This window comes from Somniosus microcephalus, chromosome 12 (genome assembly GCF_052327205.1).
Source record: "Somniosus microcephalus isolate GS21.2 chromosome 12, FLI_Smic_1.0, whole genome shotgun sequence".
Taxonomy (NCBI): Eukaryota; Metazoa; Chordata; class Chondrichthyes; order Squaliformes; family Somniosidae; genus Somniosus; species Somniosus microcephalus.
This window is the reverse complement of record NC_140998.1, coordinates 226,734,183-226,758,688: the sequence shown is the minus strand read 5'-3', so window position 1 is coordinate 226,758,688 and position 24,506 is coordinate 226,734,183. Positions and strand designations below refer to the sequence as shown.

At 42.9% G+C, this 24,506-nt stretch overlaps 1 protein-coding gene across 1 annotated transcript in view; it reads left to right on the top strand.

The window, feature by feature from the left end:
* The window catches only part of LOC147110219 (rap guanine nucleotide exchange factor 2-like), a 148,960-nt gene that overhangs the window by 2,872 nt on the left and 121,582 nt on the right, over positions 1-24,506 (top strand). Inside the window, exons 2-7 of the mRNA XM_086002496.1 lie at positions 9,415-9,599; positions 9,748-9,912; positions 12,284-12,391; positions 12,520-12,723; positions 17,576-17,684; positions 19,835-20,069. Of these exons, the coding sequence (XP_085858622.1) occupies positions 9,415-9,599; positions 9,748-9,912; positions 12,284-12,391; positions 12,520-12,723; positions 17,576-17,684; positions 19,835-20,069 (1,006 nt within the window). The remainder of the gene's footprint in view (positions 1-9,414; positions 9,600-9,747; positions 9,913-12,283; positions 12,392-12,519; positions 12,724-17,575; positions 17,685-19,834; positions 20,070-24,506) is intronic.

The following is a 24,506-nucleotide window of genomic DNA, read 5'->3' as shown; positions in this document are numbered from 1 at the left end:
CGCTGACAGACCCGACATTGGGGAAAGGCGTGTGGCGGCGGGTTCACAGCGGGGTCCTGACCCATTGGGGAAAAAAACACTTTCCCACCCAAGCCATCACTGATCGCGCCCGCTGACCCCCCGCAAAATCCAGCCCTTAGTAATTGGTGAACACAGCCGAAGATGATCTAAGCCTAAATGCTAATTCTATGTCTTGATTTACTGTATGTACTTTTATTTTTCAATTATTTTTTTCATGTCTTTCACAAGTTTAACCAACAGCTAACACCTCTTGCCTTGATAGCTCCACTCTTAGGCCGGAATTTTGCCAGTCCTCAGAGTGCGGGATTGGAGGCGGGACTGCTGTCAACCTGCCTCCAATCAATCTTCCCAAGTGTCGGGTCCCCGATTTGCGCATGGACCCGGCACCTAGTGGCGGGAAGAGGATTATAACCACTTACCTTCCTGTTAACAGGTACTTGATACTTGTTAACAGGCTCTTTTTCAATTTTGCTGCTTCTGCCTCGGGTTCCCCGCTGTCCGGACACCACGCCAGGTAAGTGTGGCATGTTGTGAGTGTGCTGTAATGTTTCTGCATTGATGACAGCTGCAGAAGTGTTGTGAAGGATCCAATGGTGCACTGGTGAGTTTCAGAGGTAAGAAAATGTTGGGAAAATCATTTTTAATGCATTTACACTTTTCTGTAGGTAACAAGTTTTGAATTGGCTGTCTAGTCCCACCTCATTGGGAGAACCTCTCTCACCAGTGACAGATCGCTTCTGTAACCCCACTTGCAGCTGCCATCTGTTCTAGCCTATGGAGGGAGTCATTGGCAAGCCTGGGTGCAAGAGCTCACCTTTGTACAGTGATTGTCAGTGTTTGCAGCAGCTCAATGCTGACCCGTTCCCAAGCCATATCCATTTGCAAAATCATGGCCTTAGTCTTTCTTCATATATTGACATTCCTGGCCTCACTGTCTCCCTGACCTCAAATGGAACTTCCACATCCCTTCCATTTTTAAAGCTGCCTCCGAGTAGAGGCTTTCCTCATTCATGGCTAGCATTGCTTTTCGTCTTGACCTTTCTTCACTTTTTATAAAGCCCATGTCTGTTCAAGACTTGAATACGCTGTATGGAGGCTCTTCTTGTGCCTATCTCGCATTCATTACTAGAACAAAAAAAAAAGCCTGTCCTCTGATGGGCATTCCTTCTCTTACATCTAGCTTCTGAACTCCCCTTCTTCATCAGAGCCTCTTCTGTCTTTATTTTATCAACACTATTATAATTTATGCTCCTTTATCGCTTGTTCCTTTTAAAATGGAAAGATGCTGTTGAACACACTCTTCTCCTGTGTTTCAATCCAGATTAATCGCACCATCTTCTACTTTAACTCATTATTTTCCTCGGAGTTCAAAACTGTGGAACACCTTTAGTCTTTCACTCCACCTACATTCTGTAGGCTTTTAAAACTCGAGCTTGGCATCACCCAGTTGCTACTTCCTGGTTTACTTCATCTTTTTAATTCTTTTTGGCCTTGGTGACCTGCACTATTGATCTTTACCCTTCACTTTTGTTTCTCAGTTTTGGGGGGAAAAGTCCTAGAAATTGTCAGGTCTTTGTACACTTTTTTTAAATGTTCTATTTTTATGCATCACAACATCACTGCACAGTGAAGTAAGCGATTACCAATGAGAAGAGAAACACTACCCATGAGAATGGATGAGTTGTGTAGTGGGAAATTCCATAATTAGAGATTAGCAACTGTGACTGGGGTCGCAAATGATATGTGTCCTCCCTGGTGCCAGGGTAAGAGATGTCGTGCAACAGGTGGAAACATTTCTAGAAAGGCAGGGAAACCAACCAGAAATTGCCCATCAAAATGATTTAGGGAAGAGTAGGATGGCGATGTCGGACAGATGTAGGATGGAGTTTGAAGAGTTAGGTTCTAGATTAAAGTGTAAGTCGTTGAGAGTGGTAATCTCACGCTTCTTTGCCATCTCACATGCTGAATGAGTAATGGAGGAGCAATTAGATATTAGAAAGATGGTGTAGAGGGGAGGGTTTTAGATTCCTAGGACATTGAGGCAAGTTTGGGGCAGGAGGAGGCTTTTTGAGTTAAGATGAGAGTCACCTAAACTGGATGAGTACCAATATTTTTGCAGAAAGGGTAAATGAAACAGTGGGGGAGGATTTAAACGAGTAAGGCAGGCCTAGGACAAACAAAAAAAAAGGAAATTAATAACACTATCAGAAAGGTCAATTAAGAATTTTTTAATATTTATGATGCAAAGAGCATTAAGAATAAAGTAAATAAAAAATAAATGACAGCAGTAGGGTTTAGGGATAGGAGTTAATAAAATTGTGATGATAGAGAAGCCTAAAACAACTCCCATTTATGTAAGTGCCCCCCCTTAATCATCGCGACACGACCAAAATTCAGGCTGGATCTGGCTCACCTGTAACTTGAAAGGGTTCGATTTCATTAGGCCAATGGAATTGTGGGTTCAGGCAAACCAAAGCCCACAAGTGTCTCCCCTGATAAGGGAACACCACTAAAATTCAAGAAGGGTCTGGTCCCACCAAGCTGATTTGTAAAACAAAAATAACAAATTAAATTAGAACAGTAAGGCAGACAGTTGGCTTTTAAGAGTCACCCGAGCACAAACTATAGCTCAAAAATGCACAGGAAAGAGTTCTTTTTTATGTAGGTGAGTGAAGTCATAGGGCTAGATTAGCTTTTCCCCTATGGGATCTGTCCAAGTTTCTTCCCTTAAAATGGGCAATACCAAAAAAAATGAAAGAGTCCCCAATGGCAGAGACTAAAAAAAGAAAATGATTGGTGGGTGGTCATATTTATCAGAATCACACAGAATCACAGAAACCCCACAGTGCAGATAGAGGCCATTTCAGCCCATCGAGCCTGCACCGACACATAACCCACCCGATCCTCATAACCCCTACACCAACACATATCCCACCCTATCCCCGTAACCCCACGTATTTAATCCCCCTAACACTAAGGGTCAATTTATCATAGCCAATCATCCTAACCCGCACATCTTTGGACTGTGGGAGGAAACCGGAGCACCCGGAGGAAACCCACGCAAACACGGGGAGAATGTGCAAACTCCACACAGACAGTCACCCGAGGCCAGATTCGAACCCGGGTCCCTGGCGCTGTGAGGCAACAGTGCTAACCACTATGCCATATTTTGAAAGCATCTGGTTAGTGTGAGGCATTTGGCTAATAAAGCTGATCAGATGCTGGGTTACTTCTGAAGTATATTATGATCAATGATGAGGGCAACTCTGGAGTATGAGGTGCAGTTTTGAACCACTCTATGTCAAAGAAAGACCTGAAATGCTTTCAAAAGGATTCAGTGAAGAATGGTCAGAAGGATTGCAGGCCTCCAGGGACTAAGACATAAGTAAAACTCGAGCACTAACTTATTGTCACTAGCAAAAAGACAGGAGGGATATGAAACAGGTATTCAAAATAACAAAAGGCACAGGTGAGGTGGAAGAAAAAATGCTATTTAACTTGGAGTTAGTGTTGGACTGGAGGACACAAGTACAAAATTCACAACCCTAGAAATTAGCAACAACAAAGAAATTCTCAGATTAGATAGCTTATTTCAGTGCAATTTGCAGATTTAAAAAGGAGCTGAATCAATATTTGTGAAGAAGCAGGATTGACAGTTGTAGAGACAATTAACAAAACTGTCAGGAGAAGTCGGGAAAGAAATTTAGTGCTTCCTTAAACTGGGGATCAACAGGTGATGTGGGAGAGAAGTCCATGATGGAATAATTGTAAATGGACTGTAGATGGAGTGGGCTTGATTGGCTGAAAGTCCTTTTCTTGCTCTAGATTTTCTTATTTCTGCTTTGCCACACTGATATTGAGGGCCTACTTATGTTCTTGTGAATTATAAAGTTCATAACATTGGTGATAGTAGGATATTGTAACATCCATCTGTTGTGTTCTTCCCTAGGGCAGGTCCTAACACATTAGACTCTTGAGCCACTTACTGGAGAAGAGTAGCTAAGGTGGTTTCTCGTTGTGATCTTCATAGTTTTTATCTTCAGAGTTCTTTCCATGTCAGCCGTGGCTAAGTTGATAGCACTTTCACCTTTGAGTCAGACGGTTGTAGGTTCAAGACCCACCCCAGAGATTTGAGCACCAAAATCTAGGCTGACACTCCAGTACAGTACTGAGGTAGTGCTGCACTGTCAGAGGTTCCATATTTCAGATAAGATGTTAAACTGACCCCTCAGGTGGACGTAAAAGATCCCATGGCACTATTTTGAAGAGGCACTGGGGAATTCTCCCCGGTGTACTGACCAATATTTATCCCTCAATCAACATCAATTAGAAAAAGATGATTTGGTCATTATCACGTTGCTGTTTGTGAGTGCTTGCTGTGTGCAAATTGCTGCCGTGTTTCCTACATTACATCAGTGACTATACTTCATTGGCTGTAAAGCGCTTTGTGACTCCTGAGGTCGTGAAAGGCGTTATATGGCCTTAGAGAGAGTGCAGAAAAGATTTACGAGAATGATTCCAGGGATGAGGGACTTCAGTTACGTGGATAGACAAGAGAAGCTGGGGTTGTTCTCCTTAGAGCAGAGAAGGTTGAGAGGAGATTTGATAGAGGTGTTCAAAATCATGAGTGGTCTACACAGTAGATAGAGAGAAACTGTTCCCATTGGCGGAAGGATCAAGAACTAGAAGACACAGATTTAAGGTGATTGGCAAAAGAACCAAAGGCGACATGAGGAAAAACTTTTTTATGCAGCGAGTGGTTAGGATGTGGAATGCACTGCCTGAAAGGGTGGTGGAGGCAGACTCAATTGTGGCTTTCAAAAGGGAATTGGATAAGTACCTGAAGGAAAAAAATGTGCAAGGCTACAGGGAAAGGGCGGGTGAGTGGGACTAGCTGAAGTGCTCTTGCAGAGAGCTGGCACAGGCTGAATTGCCTCCTTCGGTGTTGTACCTATTCTAGGATTCTATATAAATGCAAGTTTTTCTTTCTCCTAGGTGGGCTGCAACCAAGGCTAAAGAGCCCCACATACACTTTACAATATTGGGGGGGGGTAGTTTGGAGGGCCACCTGCACCCATTGGAAGCTGGGTGTCAATTCAGTATTCAGATCAGTGCTCTGGTCTTCGCTCCCCGTGGCTGGCTGGAGTGGGGCATGAATCCTTCACCTTCTGACTCAGAGGCAGGAATGCTACCATTAAGCCAAAGGCTCACTCCTACTCAGACATACATCCATAATTTATTAAAATTCCTGAGTTAATACTGTCACACCCACAAGTCCATTGAAATCACAGGGCAACCCTGTAACAGTGATGTCTTTTGTTCTTACTCCACAGGTACTGCTGTACCCCCTCTCAGGATGTTTAAAAAAAAAAAATGTATTTGTTTATGGGATATGGGCATCACTGGCAAGGCCAGCATTTATTGCCCATCCATATTTGCCCTTGAGAAGGTGGTGGTGAGCCGCCTTCTTCAACCGCTGCAGTCCGTGTGGTGAAAGTTGTGATTGATCTTCAACCACCACAACCATCTTCCTTTGTGCTCGGCATGACTCCAGCCAGTGGACCGTTCCGCGCCCCCCCCCCCCCCCCCCGATTCCCACTGACTTCAGTTTTACTAGGGCTCCTTGATGCCACACTCGGTCAAATGCTGCCCTGATGTCAAGTGCAGTCACTCTCACCTGACCTCTGTAATTCAGCTCCTTTGTCCATGTTTGGATAAAGGCTGTAATGAGGTCGGGAACCGAGTGGTCCTGGCGGAACCCAAACTGGGCATCAGTGAGCAGGTTATTGGTGAGTAAGTGCCGCTTGATAGCACTGTCGACGACACCTTCCATCACTTTGCTGATGATTGAGAGTAGACTGATGAGGCGGTAATTGGCCGGGTTGGATTTGTCCTGCTTTTTGTGGACATGACATACCTGGGCAGTTTTCCACATTGTTGGATAGATGCCAGTGTTGTAGCTGGAACAGCTTGGCTAGAGGCACGGCTAGTTCTGGAGCATAAGTCTTCAGCACATTAGCTGGAATGTTGTCGGGGCCCATAGTCTTTGCTGTATCCAGTGCGCTCAGCTGTTTCTTGATATCACGTGGAGTGAATCGAATTGGCTGAAGACTGGCTTCTGTGATGGTGGGGCCCTCAGGAGGAGGCCGATATGGATCATCCACTCGGCACTTCTGGCTGAAGATGGTTGCAAATGCTTCAGCCTTGTCTTTTGCACTCACGTGCTGGGCTCCACCATCATTGAGGATGGGGATATTCATGGAGCCTCCTACTCCCGTTAGTTGTTTAATGGTCCACCATATTCACGACTGGATGTGGCAGGACAGCAGAGCTTTGACCTGATCCGTTGTTTGTGGGATCGCTTAGCCCTGTCTATATCATGCTGCTTCTGCTTTTTAGCATGCAGTCCTGTGTTGCAGCTTCCCCAGGTTGGCACATCATTTTTAGGTATGCCTGGTGCTGCTCCTGGCATGCTCTTCTGCACTCCTCATTGAACCAGAGTTGGTCCCCTGGCTTGATGGTAATGGTAGAGTGAGGGATATGCCGGGCCATGAGGTTACAAATTGTGGTGGAATACAATTCTGCTGCTGCTGATGGCCCACAGCGCCTCATGGATGCCCAATTTTGAGCTGCTGCTGGATCTGTTCTGAATCTATCCCATTTAGCACGGTGGTAGTGCCACACCAGACGATGGAGGGTGCCCTCCGTGTGAAGACGGGACTTCGTCTCCACAATGGCTGTGCGGTGGTCACTGTTAACAATACTGTCATGGACAGTTGCATCTGCAACAGGTAAGGACGAGGTCAAGTAGTTTTTTCCCTCATGTTGTTTTTCTCACCACCTGTTGTAGGCCCAGACTGGCAGTTATATCCTTCAGGACTCGGTCAGTAGTGGTGCTACTGAGCCACTCTTGGTGATTGTCATTGAAGTCCCCCACCCAGAGTACATTCTGTGCCCTTACTACTCTCTGTGCTTCTTCCAAGTGGCGTTCAACATGGAGGAGTACTGATTCATCAGCTGAGGGAGGGCGGTAAGTGGTAATCAGCTGGAGGTTTCCTTGCCCATGCTTGGCCTGAACCCATGAGACTTCATGGGGTCCGGAGTCAATGTTGAGGACTCCCAGGGCCACTCCTTCCCGACTGTATACCACCCCTGGTGGGTCTGTCCTGCCAGTGGGACAGGACATATCCAGGGATGGTGATGGAAGAGTTTGGGACATTGATTCTGTGATTATGACTATGTCAGGCTGTTGCTTGACTAGTCTGTGGGACAGACTCTCCCAATTTTGGCACAGGCCTGTAAGATTTGCAAAATTTCTGCATTTCCCCGAAGGCTGTTATTAATAAACGGGACCCTGCGTGGACATTTTAATTCAAAAAGGGTACCCAAGATGGCGTCTGTGCCTCGTGGCAGAAAGCCTGTGAGATTTTAAAATGGACTCTGCAACGCAGACAGCTTGTGGTTCAAAACCAAAGCTGCAGGCTTCTGTGAAGAGAGACTTTGTATTTTGGAACCAGACAGGAATCTGAATTATGCATTAGACCGAATTGGAGACAAATCTAAATTCAGTTTAGGCCTATAGTTAAGGCCATCAAGCAGTCTACATATATTATCGGAAACAGATTAACAGAGCCATCGAGGCCGGACAGGCCCTTCAAGGAACTTTCAGGACAATACAAGTCAATTATCGGGCCGGTAGATGCGAATACCGGCCATCTAAAAACAGTTAGTATGGATTGCTACCATTATTTAAAATAGCCTGCCAAGATTAAAACAAAGAACTAACCTGATTTGGCGCGCAGATAAGGGTTTTCGATGAAGGTATAATTGAAGGCCCCCGGGTAGCAATCGGTGTGGTCGGTGGTGTGTTCTTTGTTGGTTGGTGTGCTGGTGCTGCTGCACTTCGGTCCCTCGCCCTCGTGGCTGCCGCTCTTTCCCCGTCCCGTGCTTACCCCCTGACCTTTGCCCGTGCCCTTTCACACTCCATCTGGAACTAGCCCCGGCACCGGGTCGGGCGGACACGGACAATTCAGGCCAGGCGAGGCGGGACGCGACGAGGGGAGGAGGGAAGACCACCGGAGGGAAGGCCACCTGAGGAAGACCGGCTGAAGAAGACCAACTGAGGAGACGAACTGAGGGGAGGCTTCGAATTATCGGGCCTTCAGCCTCAGCCGACCAACTCAATCTGGCGGCTGGCGGCGAAGAATCATCCCTGCAAGGTAAAGTACCCAAACAGAGACTTTAACTTTGGGGTACTCAAACCTGGACAACACCCTTGCAGCACCTGGAGGCCACGTGACGACGGCAGGCTCCAGAGAGCACCAAGAGCGAACCCCGAACCCAACCGCTGTTTTGAGTCTAACAACCCTTTTGATTGGTGAGCATGAAGTTCTGACCCCTCATAGCTTAATCTAGTTAGGTATAGGAGGTGGGATAAGGATAAGGGGATTGTTAAGATAGTTGTTTTCCCTCGATGTGCCGTGTGTTCCCCATTCCCTGTCTAAGTATATAGTTATTCTTCTTTTGTATTTTTGCCTGTAGAAGTGTACACCAGTAATTTTTCCCATAAGATTGTATCAAGTTTTTCCTCTTCAATAAAATCTTGGTTTTTGTTTACATCCAACCACCTGTCTCCTCGAGTCTTCTCTGTACCGCCGCCTTGTACCTAAGTCCGGTGTCTAGAACCCAGGGGCGTGGGAGCGATTCGAACCGCTCACAAAACAGTCAGGGGCATAACTGACTGGGCGCACGTGCCAAACAACACCACCACACGCCACCCCCTACAGGTCCCCAGATACTGCTGAGGATTTTGCAGGGTCGGTCGGGCTGGGTGTGCCGTTGCCGTGTCTGTAATCCGTGTTGGGTGGTCCATCCAGTTTCATTTTTATTATTGTGTTTCGTAACAGTTTGTTACAACTCAGTGACTTGCTAGGCCATTTCAGAGGGCAGTTAAGAGTCATCCACATTGTTGTGGGTTTAGAATCACATATAGGCCAGAACAAGTAAGGACGGCAGATTTCCTTCCCTAAAGGACATTAGTGAACAAGATGGGTTTTTACAACAATCCGATTGTTACCATTACTGATACTTGTAATTATTGCAGATTTATTTAATTAACTGAATTTAAATTCCCCAGCTGCTGTGGTGGGATTTGAACTCACGTCTCTGAATCATTAGTCCAGAAGTGTTGTGGATTACTAGCCCAGTGACATTACCACTGTGCTACCATTCCCTAGATGTTACAGCAAACACAACTGAAAACATACTATTGCCACTATCTAACCATGAGCACTGCCACAGGAGAAATAAAGAAATGTTACGATTTGTTAATATAAACATATAATCTGTAAATGCATAATATCTTAGCACTCTGCACCAGACATGCCTAATACTGTAACACTTTCTGTGCTCCTTGGCAATTGCTGTGCATAGCCCACCAAGACTATTGTCGAATCCTCAACCAGGTGGAAAAGAATATGCGGAAAGTCGAGAAGGAGGGAGAGATTGTTATACCTGTAGTGAAAGAACACCGAGAGTTGGATCGGACTGGAACCAGGAAAGGCGATAAAGTCATAAAGGTAAGCAGAATGTTTAAATACATCAGAAACTAACACTGGTCTAAAAAAAGTGCTCATGATGCCCATTGTATTTCTCATGTAAAAGTTTATTCTGCAGCTCTAATTAAATGTAGTTTTACTAATGATCTGTTCCGTTGAACTATATTAGGGAACACCTGAGCAGTTAACAATGCACCTGCTGGAAGTGCACTCAGTGGTGGATCCCACATATATAGAAGATTTTCTTTTAACCTGCAGAACCTTCTTATCAAGCCCAATGGAAGTTGGGAAGAAATTGCTGGAGTGGTTTAATGACCCAAGTCTCAGGGACAAGGTTAGCTAAAACTTTTAAGATTGTAATAATTCAGTACTTAACAAGCAATTTATTTTAACCAGTAAACTGTGTGGTGATCTTTCCCCTCACCAGCTGTTAATATGTCAAGAATCCAATATGTACCTCTGAGTAACGAAATATAGATGCACATAAATTGGAAAGAAAAAGGTTCATTTGTAATTGTGTTCATTGATAGTATACCTTCGGCAGGGAAAAAATCTACACCGCTTCTTATTTGACTTGGAATAAATATTCATTTGTCATGACTTATATATATATATAGATAGATAGATAGATAGATAGCTTTATCACTCCTGTGCAGTATTCGCGTTGATCAGTCACTTGGCAGCCATTTTCAGGAATTATGCAACTGTAGGAGTCTCTGCACTCCTAGCAAAGATACTATAAACTCACTGGTAGTTAACAAGCTGAGTTGAATGCACTAAAACTTTAACAAAACAAGAAAATGCAGGAGAAGCTCTAAACAGGTCTATACACTATCACTCCCCACGAGGACTAACTGGAAACGCCCTCTAACCCTGACGTCATGACATCATCACGTTTCCCGCCGTTGGGAACGTCACATGACCCACGTGATGATGTCATCGCGTCAGATCGCGATTTTGTCGATCTAGCTCTGTTTAACCAGAACCAACATTAAAAGGCAATAAACATGATTAAAGGCAATTGTACAAGTTACTGTGAGAGTCTCTTAATGGCTTTGCCACACAACCCTGTTTTTAAATAATGTGCATGTCTCTTGTCATTACTGTAAAAGTTGTAGAGCTATTATTTACTCTGCATTAAAATTTAAAAAAAATAACAAAATAATTTCATCCGTCTACCTTCTGTCCTAAATTAAACTGCAACTTCCTTCATAAGACCCTAACCTCAAACTAAAATATTTCACTAAACTTCTAAAGATAAATTAAGAGTAGGAATAAATGCTTCTGTAATTGAGGCAATCAAGCTTCATTTGCAATAAAAACAGAAAATTCCCGAAATACTCAGCCAGTCAGGCAGCATCTGTGGTGAGAGAAACAGAATTAATGGTTTAGGTCGATGACCTTTTGTCAGAACTGAAAAAAGTTTTCGAGATATAACAGGTTTTAAGCAAGTGTAGAGACAGGGAAAGGGGGGAGGGGAGGAAAGAACAAAAGGGAAGGTCTGTGATAGGGTGGAAGGCAGGAGAGATTCAAAGACAAAAGGGATGATGGTGCAAGGCAAAAGGAGATGGTAACGGGACAAGTAAAAGAACAAAAGATGGGTCTAGAAGAAGAGTAAATGGGAATAAGAAAATCATCAACAGCTGTTGTTGGAAAAAATGGGGGCAGAGGTTATGGTCTGAAATTGTTGAACTCAATGTTGGCTGTAAAGTGCCTCATCGAAAGACGAGGTGCTCTTCCTTGAGCTTACGTTGAGCTTCATTGGAACAGTGTAGGAGGCCGAGGACAGAGAAGTCAGAGTGGGAATGGAGCGGAGAGTTAAAGTGACAGGCGACCGGAAGCTCGGGGTCACGCTTGCGGACTGAACACAGGTGTTCCACAAAGCGGTCATTCAATCTGCGTTTGGTCTCCCCAATGTAGAGGAGACTGCATCATGAGCAGTGAATACAGTCTACTAAATTGCAAGAAGTACAAGTAAATCACTGTTTCACCTGGAAGGAGTGTTTGGGGCCCTGGACAGTGGGAAGAGAGGAAGTAAAAGGGCAGTTGTAGCATCTCCAGCACTTGCATGGGAAGGTGCCGTGGGAAGAGGAGGGGCTTTTGGGGGTGATAGAGGAGTGGATCAGGGTGTGGCGGAGGGAGTTGTCCCTTTTGGAATGCTGAAAGGGGAGGGGAGGGGAAGATGTGTTTGGTGGTGGGATCACGCTGGAGGTGGCGGAAATGGCGGAGAATGATCCGTTGAATGTGGAGGCTGGTGGGGTGGAAGGTGAGGACAAGGGGAACCCTATCATGGTTCTGGGAGGGAGGGGAAGGGGTGAGGGCAGAAGTGCGGGAAATGGAACAGACACGGTCGAGGGCCATGTCAAGCGCGGTGGAGGGGAATCCTCGGTTGAGGGAAAAGGAAGACATATCGGATGCACTTGTGCGGAAGATGGCATTGTCAGAACAGAGGCAACGGAGATGAAGAAACTGGGAGAATGGAATCGAGTCCTTACAGGAAGCAGGGTGGGAATCAGTGGGCTTAGAGTGAATATTGGTTGATAGCCGATCCCCAGAAATGGAGACAGAGAAGTCGAGGAAGGGAAGGGAAGCTTCATTTGCACATTCTTAATTCTCTACATTGAAGTTAAGTCAGCATATGTTGCATACATCAAGCATACAATGCCTTTAATGGTGCAAAATACATTTCTCTGAACACTTTCCAGGTTACACGGGTAGTATTGCTGTGGGTAAACAGTCACTTCAATGATTTTGAAGGCAATCCTGCAATGACCGCATTTCTAGAAGAATTTGAAAACAATTTGGAACAAGAGGTTAGTTATCTCATTTAAGGTAGTTAACACCTGATTATTTTTGAAGCCCCCTCTCTTAAGAAACATTAAACAACTATCATCAGAAGTTGAATTTCAGTTTGTAAATGATATTTTTTTATGTTGTGTAGAAAATGGGTCATCAGCTCAGACTGTTGAAAATCGCTTGTACAGTTAAGGCCAAACAGCGGCTAATAACTCTCATGAAGCCATCACAAGAAGCCCCTTTGCCATTTATCCTGTTGGGAGGCACTGAGAAAGGTTTTGGGATTTTCCTAGACAGCGTAGAGCCTGGTAGCAAAGCTACTGAAGCTGGGCTGAAACGTGGTGATCAGGTTTGTCTTGCTTTTTCTTTAAATAATTTTTATGGAAAAAAATAATTTCTGCCAACAAATGTATTAAATGTCTGCACAGAATGTCAGCGGCAAAACTTCACACCTCATTGCTGTTGACTGTTGAATAGTCTCTCAGACCTTGTTGTCTGGAGCTCTGAGCTTTTCTGATGCAGAATTAAATATTCCATTGATAACCAGAATTACTGGAATATGCATCAGTCTATAAGATAACTGTGACAGCCCATTGATACCCAAGCATAATTTTACCACAAGTTTCTGTGCTCCTGCTAACTGTAAGTATGAGATTTGAAAGACGTCATCCCTTGTTATCATTTTCTCCGGGGATGGTGTGGTGAGCTTGTGAAGGAATAAGCCACAAAACCTATTCAGAAAAATACACCATTCGATGAAAGAATTCTGGCCTTATTAAAACATGACAAACTGGGTTTGGAAATCTAGAAACCTTAACTATGGAAAAGCTGTGATAGCATTCTGGCTATAGAGATAAGACAGTTGTTGACACTGAATCAATAACCTTATTGCAACAGAAGGTTAAAGGGTCCTGACAGTCTGAATCTTTGGAAACAAACAATGGTTCACCCTGTACAAGGTGTTCTAATTTACACTTCGTAAAGAAGCACAAACATCTGCCTTAGTAAAAATGACATCAAATAAAACGCACCTGCTGTTACACCGTTTTTTATGGTAAACTTACAACACCTAGAGAAGAGACATGATTCTGTATTGCTACCAGCTGAGGTGGCTAAGAATTGCAGAAGTCAGCAGAAAAATGACTAAAGATAATTAGCTTACATCAGCAGAAAACCTTAAAGGAAATACCACTGGAAAAGGGTATAAATATTGAACTCTCAAATGGGATAGTAGACTCGCTGTAAAGGGGCAAAGTGATTCTCGACTGCAGAGGCAGGCTCTGTAAGTCTACAACTCTTTGTACCTTGGGGATCAAAGGTACTGTATTTGATTTTGGTGGATATCCTGAATAAAACGAAGAACTACAAAGCTGTAGCAAAGTTAAGATCTGAGAGTAAGGATCTCTGATAAGATTGTAAAGCTTTCTCTTTTTGGAACTGTTAATGTTGCGATTGATTCACCAACTGTAAATTACATGTCGGTTCTTTAATAAATCTATATATTTTTAGAATCGTCTCATATAATACTTCTGTATCAAACTCGTGAACTCAATCTCTGTACACTCTTTGGTGAGGAGTTACAGAATTCTGGGGGAGTTTTCCGGACGCTCATCATATCTGGAACGTTACAGTCTAGCTAAACTTATTAAAAGTGTCCGGACGGTAACATTTTCAGGTTGTTCCTTTAGGGAGAGATAGTCCGGACTTTTAGACCCAATTAAGCGTCTTTAGGATTTGGCAAGCACAAACTTTAGTTGAAAGTGAATATCCGAGGAATATGCCTGCTCCGGGGTATGACTAGTAATTATCCCTTCAAGCTGACCATTCACTTATCAATACAGGAAACTTTTTTTATCCGGCACGGACGGGACTGACGTGGTGCCGGTTCATCAAAAATTCCGGATAACCGAAAGCTATAGTAAAAGATACGGAGCTGAGAGCTCCGTATAAAGCAACAAACCCTGTTGCTTCAACAGGTTCAAAACAATGGCCACAAGTTGCAAGCATCTCTGTAGCTTAGCAACAGCTGCAGCCACACCTTTGCACAGCAACACATGGAGGAAGGCAAGTAATAAAAGTTACCTGAACCTACTCCTGAATTTTGCCGGTTAACCGACATTTCCGGTTATTTAGGTGCCAGTTAATCGAAAGTTTCCTGTATATGTTTCCCTATCAGAAAGGTGTCAGCATCGACTATAGGCTCCTGCGCGCCATGTCAAGTCTTCATTTACTAAAGGTCATTTACAAAAGAATAAATGCCAGGGCAAATGCTCAGGAGGATACAAATGGTTGAAGGTCTGGCAAATTTTGGGACTTTTTGGTTGCTGGCTTTGAGAAAGATTGGGAGACCACTGATTTGAAAAAGAAAATCTTTGTTTTATTTATGAAAAGGCCTACTATCTCTTGAGGGTCGATTTTCATCTGGTCAACTTCCTTTGTGCACCAGTTCACAGTGCTATGGCACAGAAAAAGGCTCCGAGATCTGCAATGCTGGGTCTCTGCCCCTTTTGCATGTGGCGTGCATGGCCAGGCAGTGGGTGGTATAATAATGCCTCCCATGTCTTTTTAAAGTCTTCACACTGGGTGCATGGCACTTCCAAATTTTGCTTATATAAATAGACATCCACAGTTCCTAGGGAACTGAATTGCACAGGAAAATAAGTAGAAAGAGCCAGTAAGAGAATTCATTCAGCAGTTTTTAGACCGTTTCTGGCCTGTTTTATTTTCCTTTTTGGCACTTAGCTTGTCATACGTTTTTGTGCCATTTATTCTATTTTTGTTTCCCCCAGTACCATTACTGGTACTAATGGAGGAAAACCACTGAAGTGATGCAAAGAAGGAAAGTCTGCACAAACGATGATCTGTGCTCACCCACCTATGCAGCTACATCCTCCAAGATGCAGCAAAAGATTGGCGCAGCCATTAGTGCCAGTCTGGTGCGACTTCAAACTTACCTCTAACACCTTTCAGGCATGCTGCAATATGAACTTTAAAGGATGCTGCTGTGGAGTGGCACAGTAGGCAATCCTTCCTTCCTACCATCTTATGCAGTGCTATTTCCAATTAGCAGCCATTAAACAGAGAGTTGGGTGTTGGCTGCTCTTTCACTTGCCTGCAGATTCCTGCCTGTGTATGGGGTTTCTTTTCCTTTCAATTTTCCCTGTCATTTCTTAATCTTCTGTTGGTTAAGTCTTGGCAAAAGTCTCTTAATGGGTTGAAATCATTTCAAGATCGGATGGCCTCGATTTTACAATTCTCCTCCTTGTTTCCAAATCCCTCCATGGCCTTGCCACTCCCTATCTCTGTAATCTCTTTCAGCCCCACAACCCTCCGAGAGATCTGTGTTCCTCTAATTCTGGCCCCTTGAGCATCCCCGATTTTAACCACTCAACTATTGGTAGCCGTGCCTTCAGCTGCCTAGGCCCTAAACTCTGGAATTCCCTCCCTAAATCTCTCTGGCTCTCTACCACTCTTTCCTCCTTTAAGATGCTCCTTAAAACCTACTTTTTTGACCAAGCTTTTGGTCATCTGCCCTAATATGCTCTTATATGGCTCAGTGTCCAATTTGTTTTATAACGCTCCTGTGACGTGCCTTGGGACATTTTATTATGTGAAAGGCACTATATAAATACAAGTTGGTATTGAGATATTTTTGAGCCTTTCTAAAGCCTTTCAGAATTTTGTCTCCCTATTGTGACATTTACCTTGAATTGTCCTGTTCCTTTCAAATTCATTTGCATGCAGTTTTCTGCTTCCTAGAATGCTCCATGCACCTGCCCAAAATCTGCATTGGAATCTGTGAATAATTATGCAAATGTGGATCTGTGAAACTTGAGTGCTATTAGCACAATCCCAGTCTGGCACCATTAGTACCAATTCCTAACCATTTAAAACTGATTTAGATCAGTCGGCCCTATGTCCCTGCACTCATGAAATGAAAGCTGGAAATTCATTGTTGATTTTATCTTCTGTTTCTAGCAGTAGTGGTGTTTAGAATGATATTTTTGTAAGTACAACCATCACAATCACAAAGTGACATCATAAATCAGACTTTCTTGGGTGACAAAATTGAAAAAGCACTAATTGAAGCACGTTGTGTTTGGAAACTTACAAGAAGTATTATGAAGAGAATATATCACGTAGCCGACCATTTGATGTAATTCTGTCACCACCTTCATACTGACTTTTTCACTAATCAACTAGAAGAATGTTGTTCCCATAAAGTAACAGCTACAATAAGCTTCACTTGTGAAGTTATTCATTGTATTGCATGGTGAGCTATGACTTGTCCTCTCTTTATGATACATTTTAAGTTAGGGTCAGTCTTTATTACCTTCTTGAGGAGCCAATGGGCCCTATTTTCCGATCGGAGGCTTCCTGCGTGCGGAAGCCTCCGATCTGGAAAAAATCTATGCACTTACCTGAGGGCTCCCGAGGTTTGTATAGTTCCAATGCTGGGCCTCTCGAACTCCAAGTGTGCAGGGCCTACGTATCCCAGGGGTGCATGTGGTTCGCAAGTGTCCCTGGGATCACGTGGGCCATGGGGAGACAATCAAAGAAGGGAATCTCCCTTCATACACTTGACAGATAGACCTGTCAAATATATCAATGGAGATCACCCCAAAAACACTTCAAAACATTAAATACATTTTTTTAAAGCACATTTTTAAAATTAATTGAAATTACAATAAATTTAATATTTTAAACAAATAATTAAAGTTTTTTACAGGGCTAAAAATAAATTTCACTTTTTTAAAAGTATTTTTAAATGATAAATCACTGAAATTAAAAAAAAAAAATGTTCATCTCTTATCCTGGTAAAACGAGGCCTTACGCCTGCTTTTACCAGGCGTAAGAATTCTAAAGGTTATCTGCGGGCAGAGGGGCTCCAGAAAACGATTTGCCCGCAGAGGCCCTTCTCCAGGGCAGGCGTCCGATCTGTTGAGAGCAGTCTGCATGCCTGAAACAGGCATTTCCGATGTCCCTACGGGTGGGTATACAGCGTGTACCCACCTGTAGGGATCGGAATGTCTGCGCCAATGTTTTTAGAATTATGCTTTTGGGATTTTCTCGCTGACCTATAACAGTTCTGAAGGAGAAAATGGAACGCAGGAATGGCAATGTTAGCTTGTATGACAGTCTTTTGAAATTTAATTACACATTTGACGCCAATCAAGAGTAAAGGCTATCTTGTTTTTCAGATACTGGAAGTCAATGGACAAAACTTTAAGAATATTCAGCTACCTAAAGCCTTGGAAATTCTTAGGAACAACACTCATTTGTCTATCACTGTGAAAACAAACTTGTTTGGTAGGTTTTTATAAACAGCTATAATTTCATAGATGCAATTTACATGAACAGTTTTTTTTAATATACATTATTTTCACAGTAGCTGCATTTCTTAAGACCAGCAAAGATATATGGTTGACTGAAATAATGATGCAGTGGTGTGAAGTGATATTCTGGGCTATTGCAGATATTGTAAATTAAAGAAGTATTTATTTCCTGCCTCGTTTCCTGGTCTCTCTGAGGCTCAGTGGATAACCAGTCCCCTTCAGTTGTTGCTCTAGAAGACCCAGTTAAGATTTTTTTGTCCAATCTTCCTTCCCTGTGGTTTAGCCTGTGTTTGGCTGTTGAATCATTTTAATATTTAGCAACTGTTTATAAATCAGTTGTACCCTGATACCAAAGCTTTGTTTAGTAATGATTGTAGTGCATCCAAAAAGCCTCCGCACAGTCGCACTTCGGTTGCTGTGTTTGCAGTGCATTGATAAGGAACGGCCTCAGGGGTTGTTCAGCAATGTCTGGACTGGATGCTGCATTAATGTAGCACATAATCATTCCACTTCTAGGACCAGGATTAAAATCCACGCTGGACTGACGGACTGAGTCGTTACTGCTGAATGTAAGGGGCCTACACAAAATGAATTTAGGCCATCTTGATCCAGTTCCAAGAAGTCTATACCACAGAAAAACCCATCACTCACACCCTGTTGGTTCATCTTTTTGTATTCATTCTCAGGATGTGGGCGTCGCTGGAAAGGCCAGCATTTATTGCCCATCGAATTGTCCTTGAGCCACCTTGAACCGCTGCAGTCCATGTGGTGAAGGTGTTCCCACAGGGCTGTTGAGGAGGGAGTTCCAGGATTTTGATCCAGCGACGATGAAGGAACGATGATATATTTCCAAGTCAGGATGTGACTTGGAAGGGGTGGTGTTCCCATGCGTCTGCTGCCCTTGTCCTTCTAGATGCGAGATGGCACGGGTTTGGGAGCTGCTGTCGAAGAAGCCTTGGCGAGTTGCTGCTGTGCATCTTGTAGATGGTCCACACTGTAGCCTGGTAGTGCTGGTGGTGGGGGGAGTGAATGTTTAACGTGGTGGATGGGGTGCCAATCAAGCAGGCTGCTTTGTCCTGGATGGTGTCGAGCTTCTTGAGTGTTGTTGCCGCTGCACTCACCCAGGCAAGTGGAGAGTATTCCATCAGATTCCTGACTTATGCCTTGTAGGTGGTGGAAAGGCTTTGGGTCGTCACGGGGTGAGTCACTTGCCGCAGAATACCCAGCCTCTGACTCTTATGTTCATTAATAAATAGACATTCTTATTATGAACACAGCGAGCTTTTGCTAGACACTTTTATTGAGCCCATGTGGACTAGGTACAGTATCTGTAGAGGCTTCCATCTTGACTGTTGCCTTGTGGGTAGCCTAGTGCCTCATGGGTAATGTAGTCTTAATATATATACAGCTGGGTAGTGTAGTCTTATACATACAGCTATATACAGTTCTACACAGCTCTACGGCTCCACCTAGTGTCCACTATAGAATGACATGTTATTGATCATTACACTGACCTGCTCCTGTAGCCTCAGTATGTGGATGGTCCAGTTAAGTTTCTTTTCAAGGGGGATCCCCAAGTTGTTGATGGTGGGGGTAATGCCATTGAATGTCACAGGGTAGTGGTTAGACCATCTCTTATTGGAGATGGTCATTGCCTGGCACTTGTGTGGCATGAATGTTACTTGCCACTTATCAGCCCAAGCCTGGATATTGTCCAGGTATTGCTGGATGTGGCCACGGATTGCTTCATTATCTGAGGAATTTCACTCATTATAGAAGGATAATGCATAAGAAGTTGTTGAATGCAGTGAGTGAGACCACCTAACTCGTACTCCGTTTTCCATTCAATTATTATATTGTGCTTTGCACCAGAGCACGTGTAATAAATTGAGTTTCAAGTCTTTTCAGCTTCAATGTCAATGATGTGCATTGCACCTGTCAGCTATTGATTGTACTGGCCATATAAATTCTATGGTTCTTGTATGAGTTCCGAATATAGCATTGTACAGATTTTCCCCCCTGAAATCTGTGTTGTAGCAGAAACCTCTTTGGTTATAAAATCAAAAAAATCATCAGTGATCAGAAAACTTCTTTGGTTAATTCAATGTTATGCCTTTTACACAGTATTTAAAGAACTTCTGTCCAGACTTGCAGAAGAGAAGAGAAATGGTTCTCCACACTTCCCTAAAATTGGTGACAAGAAAGGCAGCCATTATTCCATTCCACATCTTGCTGAACAGGTGATTGGGTTTGATAAAACAAATAAGAAGGCAAAGGCAAACACAGTGGCAGGACGGAACAAATTGAAGAAAAAACTGGACAAGACTCAAATCCGCATTCTTCCGCAAAAACCTTACAAGTAAGTGGATGTTTTTTGCTGTGAATTTCAGTGAAAATGACTGATTCATAAATGTTTTCATAAGCACTGTGTAATTTTCAATAAGTTGAGGCTACATAATGGCAACCGTAAAATACTCTGACTGTTCCACAAGTTAGCAAGACCTGATAATTGATAATTCATGAATGACTAAGGTCTTTCTCTGGTGAAATAAATAGGTTATTAGTAAGGTTGAGATGGTCCAGTGGAATTATTTCCAAATATTGATCTTTCAGCAATATATCAAGGAGTTAATAGAATCATGGAATTTGCAGCACAGAAAGTGACAATTAGACCAATCATGCTAGCTTTTCACTGCAGCTGTCTGTCGATTTCACTGCCCTTTCCCCATATTCTTTTATATTTTCAAAACTTATTCAATTTGCTTTTAAATGACCTTATTGACTCTGCCATAATAGTCACTTGGGGTAAATTATTCCACGTTGTAATAACCCGCTATGTGGCAAAAATGTCTTCTAACTTCCTCCTCTATTGAAATAATCCTATCCTTTCCTTGGCTCTAATATACTTCCTGTAGTGGGGTGTCCAAAACTGCACGCAATGTTCCAACTGTGGGCCTAACCAATCTCTTGTACAAATTTTACATTAGATAATCAGCAAATTCTGTATAAAGCTCAATATCCCTTTTGTCTTTTTATCGCCATTTTTCCCCATCGTTGGAGCTCTGTATATCTGCACTCCTCGATCTCTCTGTTCCTTCACTCTGTAAGAGGCTCACTGTTGGGGTATACTTGCTTTCACTTTTATTTCATAGAAATCATAGAAAGTTGCAGCATGGAAGGAGGCCATTTCGGCCCATCGTGTCCGTACTGGCCAACAAAGAGCTATCTAGCCTAACCACACTTCCCAGCTCTTGGTCCATAGCCCTGCAGGTTACAGCATCCCAAGTGCACATCCAAGTATTTTTAAATGTGGTTAGGGTTTCTGCCTCTACCAACCTTTCAGGCAGTGAGTTCCAGACCCCCAAAGCCCTCTGGGTGAAGAAATTTCCCCTTCACCCCCCTCTAAACTTTCCACCAATTACTTTAAATCTGTGCCCCCTGGTTTTTGACCCCTCTGTTAAGGGAAATAGGTCCTTTCTATCCACTTTATCTAGGCCCCTCATAATTTTATACACCTCAATAAGGTCTCCCCTCAGCCTCCTCTGTTCCAAGGGAAACAAACCCAGCCTATCCAGTCTTTCCTCATAGCTAGATTCCCTACTCCCGGCAACATCCTTGTAAATCTCCTTTGTACCTTCTCTAGTGCAATCACATCTTTCCTGTAATGTGGTGACCAGAACTGCACGCCGTACTCTAGCTGAGGCCTAACTAGTGTTTTATACAGTTGAAGCATATCCCCCCTGCTCTTGTATTCTATGTCACAGCTAATAAAGGCAAGCATTCCGTATGCCTTCTTAACCACCTTATCTACCTGGTCTGCTACCTTCAGCGATCTGTGGACATGCACTCCAAGGTCCCTTTGTTCCTCTACACTACTCAGTGTCCTACCATTTAAATGTGTATTCCCTTTCCTTGTTAGCCCTCCCCAAATGCATTACCTCACACTTCTCCGGATTGAATTCCATTTGCCACTGTTCTGCCCACCTGACCAATTTATTGATATCTTCCTGCAGTCTACAGCTTCCTTCTTCAGTATCAACCACACAGCCGATTTTAGTATCATCTGCAAACTTATTAATCATACCCCCTATATTCAAGTCTAGATCATTGACATATACCACAAAAAGCAAGGGATCTAGTACTGAGCCCTGTGGAACCCCACTGGAAACAGCCTTATAGTCACTAAAACACCCATCAGCCATTACCCTCTGCTTCCTGACTCTGAGCCAGTTTTGAATCCAACTTGACACTTTGCCCTGGATCCCATGGGCTTTTAACTTCGTGACCAGTCTGCCATGTGGAACCTTATCAAAAGCCTTGCTAAAGTCCATATACACTACATCAAATGCACTACCCTCATCTACCCTCCTTGTTACCGCCTCAAAAAATTCAATCAAATTTGTCAGACACGACCTTCCCTTAACAAATCCGTGCTGACTATCCCTGATTAATCTGTGTCTTTCTAAATGAAGATTTATCCTTTTAGCAACCTTTTATGTGGCACCTTATCAAGTGCCTTTTGGAAATCCAAATGTACTACAACCACTGATTCCCCTTTATCCACCTTGTTAGTTACATTCTCAAAAAAATTTGTTAAACACAATTTCCCTTTCATAAATCCGTGTTGACTCTGCCTAATCATATTATGATTTTCTAAATGTCTTGTTACTACTTCCTTAATAATGGATTCCAGCATTTTCCTGACGACTGATGTCAGGCTAACTGGCCTGTAGTTCCCTGTTTTCTCTCTTCCTCCTTTCTTGAATAGCAGGGTTATATTTGCTACCTTCCAATCTGCTGGGACTGTTCTAGAATCAAGGGAATTTTGGAAGATCACAACCAATGCATCCACTATTTCTGCAGCTACCTCTTTAGAACCCTAGGATGTAGGCCATCTGGTCCAGGGGATTTGTCGGCTTTTAGTCCCATTAGTTTCTCAAGTACTTTTCCCCAACAGATATTAGTTTAAGTTCCTCATTCCCATTAGCCCCTTGGTTCCCCACTATTTTGGTATGCTTTTTGTGTCTTCTACTCTGAAGACAGATACAAAATATTTGTTTAAATTCTCTGCCATTTCTTTATTCTCCATTATAATTTCATCGGTCTCAGTGTCTGAGGGACTAACATTTACTTTTGATACTCTCTTCCTTTTTACATACTTGTAGAAGCTGTTACAATCTGCTTTTATAGTTCTTGCTAGTTTACTCTCAATCTATTTTCTCCCTTTTTATCAATTTTTTGGTCATCCTTTGTTGGTTTCTAAAGCTCTCCCAATCCTCAGGCTTACTACTATTCTTCGCAATATTATAAGCCTCTTCTTATAATCTAATACTATCCTTAACTTCTTCAGTTAGCCACGGATGAAGTACTTTTCCCGTGGAGTTTTTACTTCTCAATGGAATGTATTTTCATTGAGAATGTTGATGTTTAAATGTTTTCCACTGCTTATCTACCTTCATACCTTTTGATCTAATTTTCCAATCTATCTTAGCCAACTCGCCCCTCATACCTATGTAATTGGCTTTATTTAAGTTTAAGACTCTCGTTTCGGACTGAAGTATTTCACTCTCAAACTCAATGTGAAATTCTATGATATTATGATTACTCTTCCCCAGAGGATCCTTTACTTTGAGATTACCAAATAACCCTGTCTCATATGTAGTGTTTCTGTCAGCCAGCTTTTAAGTCCTCCACTCAATGCATAATTTTTGATGGGTATACATCACTTGTAACTGCTGTTTTAATTTCATATTTAAAATATCCTTAACCCTTACAGGATAAGTTATTTTTAGCGCAAAGTGTACTCCAAAATTTTTGATAGTGCATCAAAAAAAGTGTGAAAAATCAAATTTTTCCAGAGGTGGCACGCCCCTAGATTCCCTGCAGAAAATAAATCTTACACCTTCAGCACTTGCAAATGCTTTCCGCAATGTCCAATTTCGCCACTGTTGCAAAATACATTTCCATGGAATTATATTTTTTCTGTGCACTAGAAGTGATGAAACTTTTCATCTGCAGCTTAAGTTACAAAAAGCAAGTGTCCCATTGCAATTTCAGTACAATTACTTGTTTTCAGACTTGATTCCCTATAATCAGGGGCTGTTCTTGAATTGTCAGCTTTTCCGAGACAACATCATTTTTTTTGAAACTGATGGCCAGCTTTTGCTGGTTTTCTAGGTTGGCAGAAGTGCAAAGATATCTAATGAGAGGAAAGAAAAATAAATTAATTTGTATGATTCACAACCTCATCACCCATTCCCAGCTAGACTCATACAGCAATTGGTAGGGCCCATGAAGATGAATTTGGTGATTGTTAGAATATCTTAAAATAGTCGAAGTATCCCAGCAAGCTTTGGTTAGCATTTTTAGCTCTCTAGCTAATGTATGACCAAAGACCGTTTGGAAAGTAGACAGAATAATAAACACCCAGGTCAAGAAATGGCCAAGACACCATATACCACAGTAAAGGATAAAGATTGGCCTACATACTTAAAAGTACAATAAACAAAACTTGTGGAACAGAATTGGAGGCCGAAAAGATTAGAAGTGGGGTAAACACCTAAATATGCGGCCTCTGCAAACGTGCACCTACATATTATGTTGTACGTAGGCACAGCCCAAGGTATCCGATAGTATAAGAATAGAACCTGTCTCCCTCCGACCTGCTCCTCCCACCCTCCACGAGCAGAGCATTATCGGGGTGGTCAGGAGCCTGGAGGGCTGGAGCTGGTCGCTTGAGGCCTTAGGAACCAAAATCTGTTGTTCTCTTGGGGTTCGGAGCACTCTCAGGGTCAGT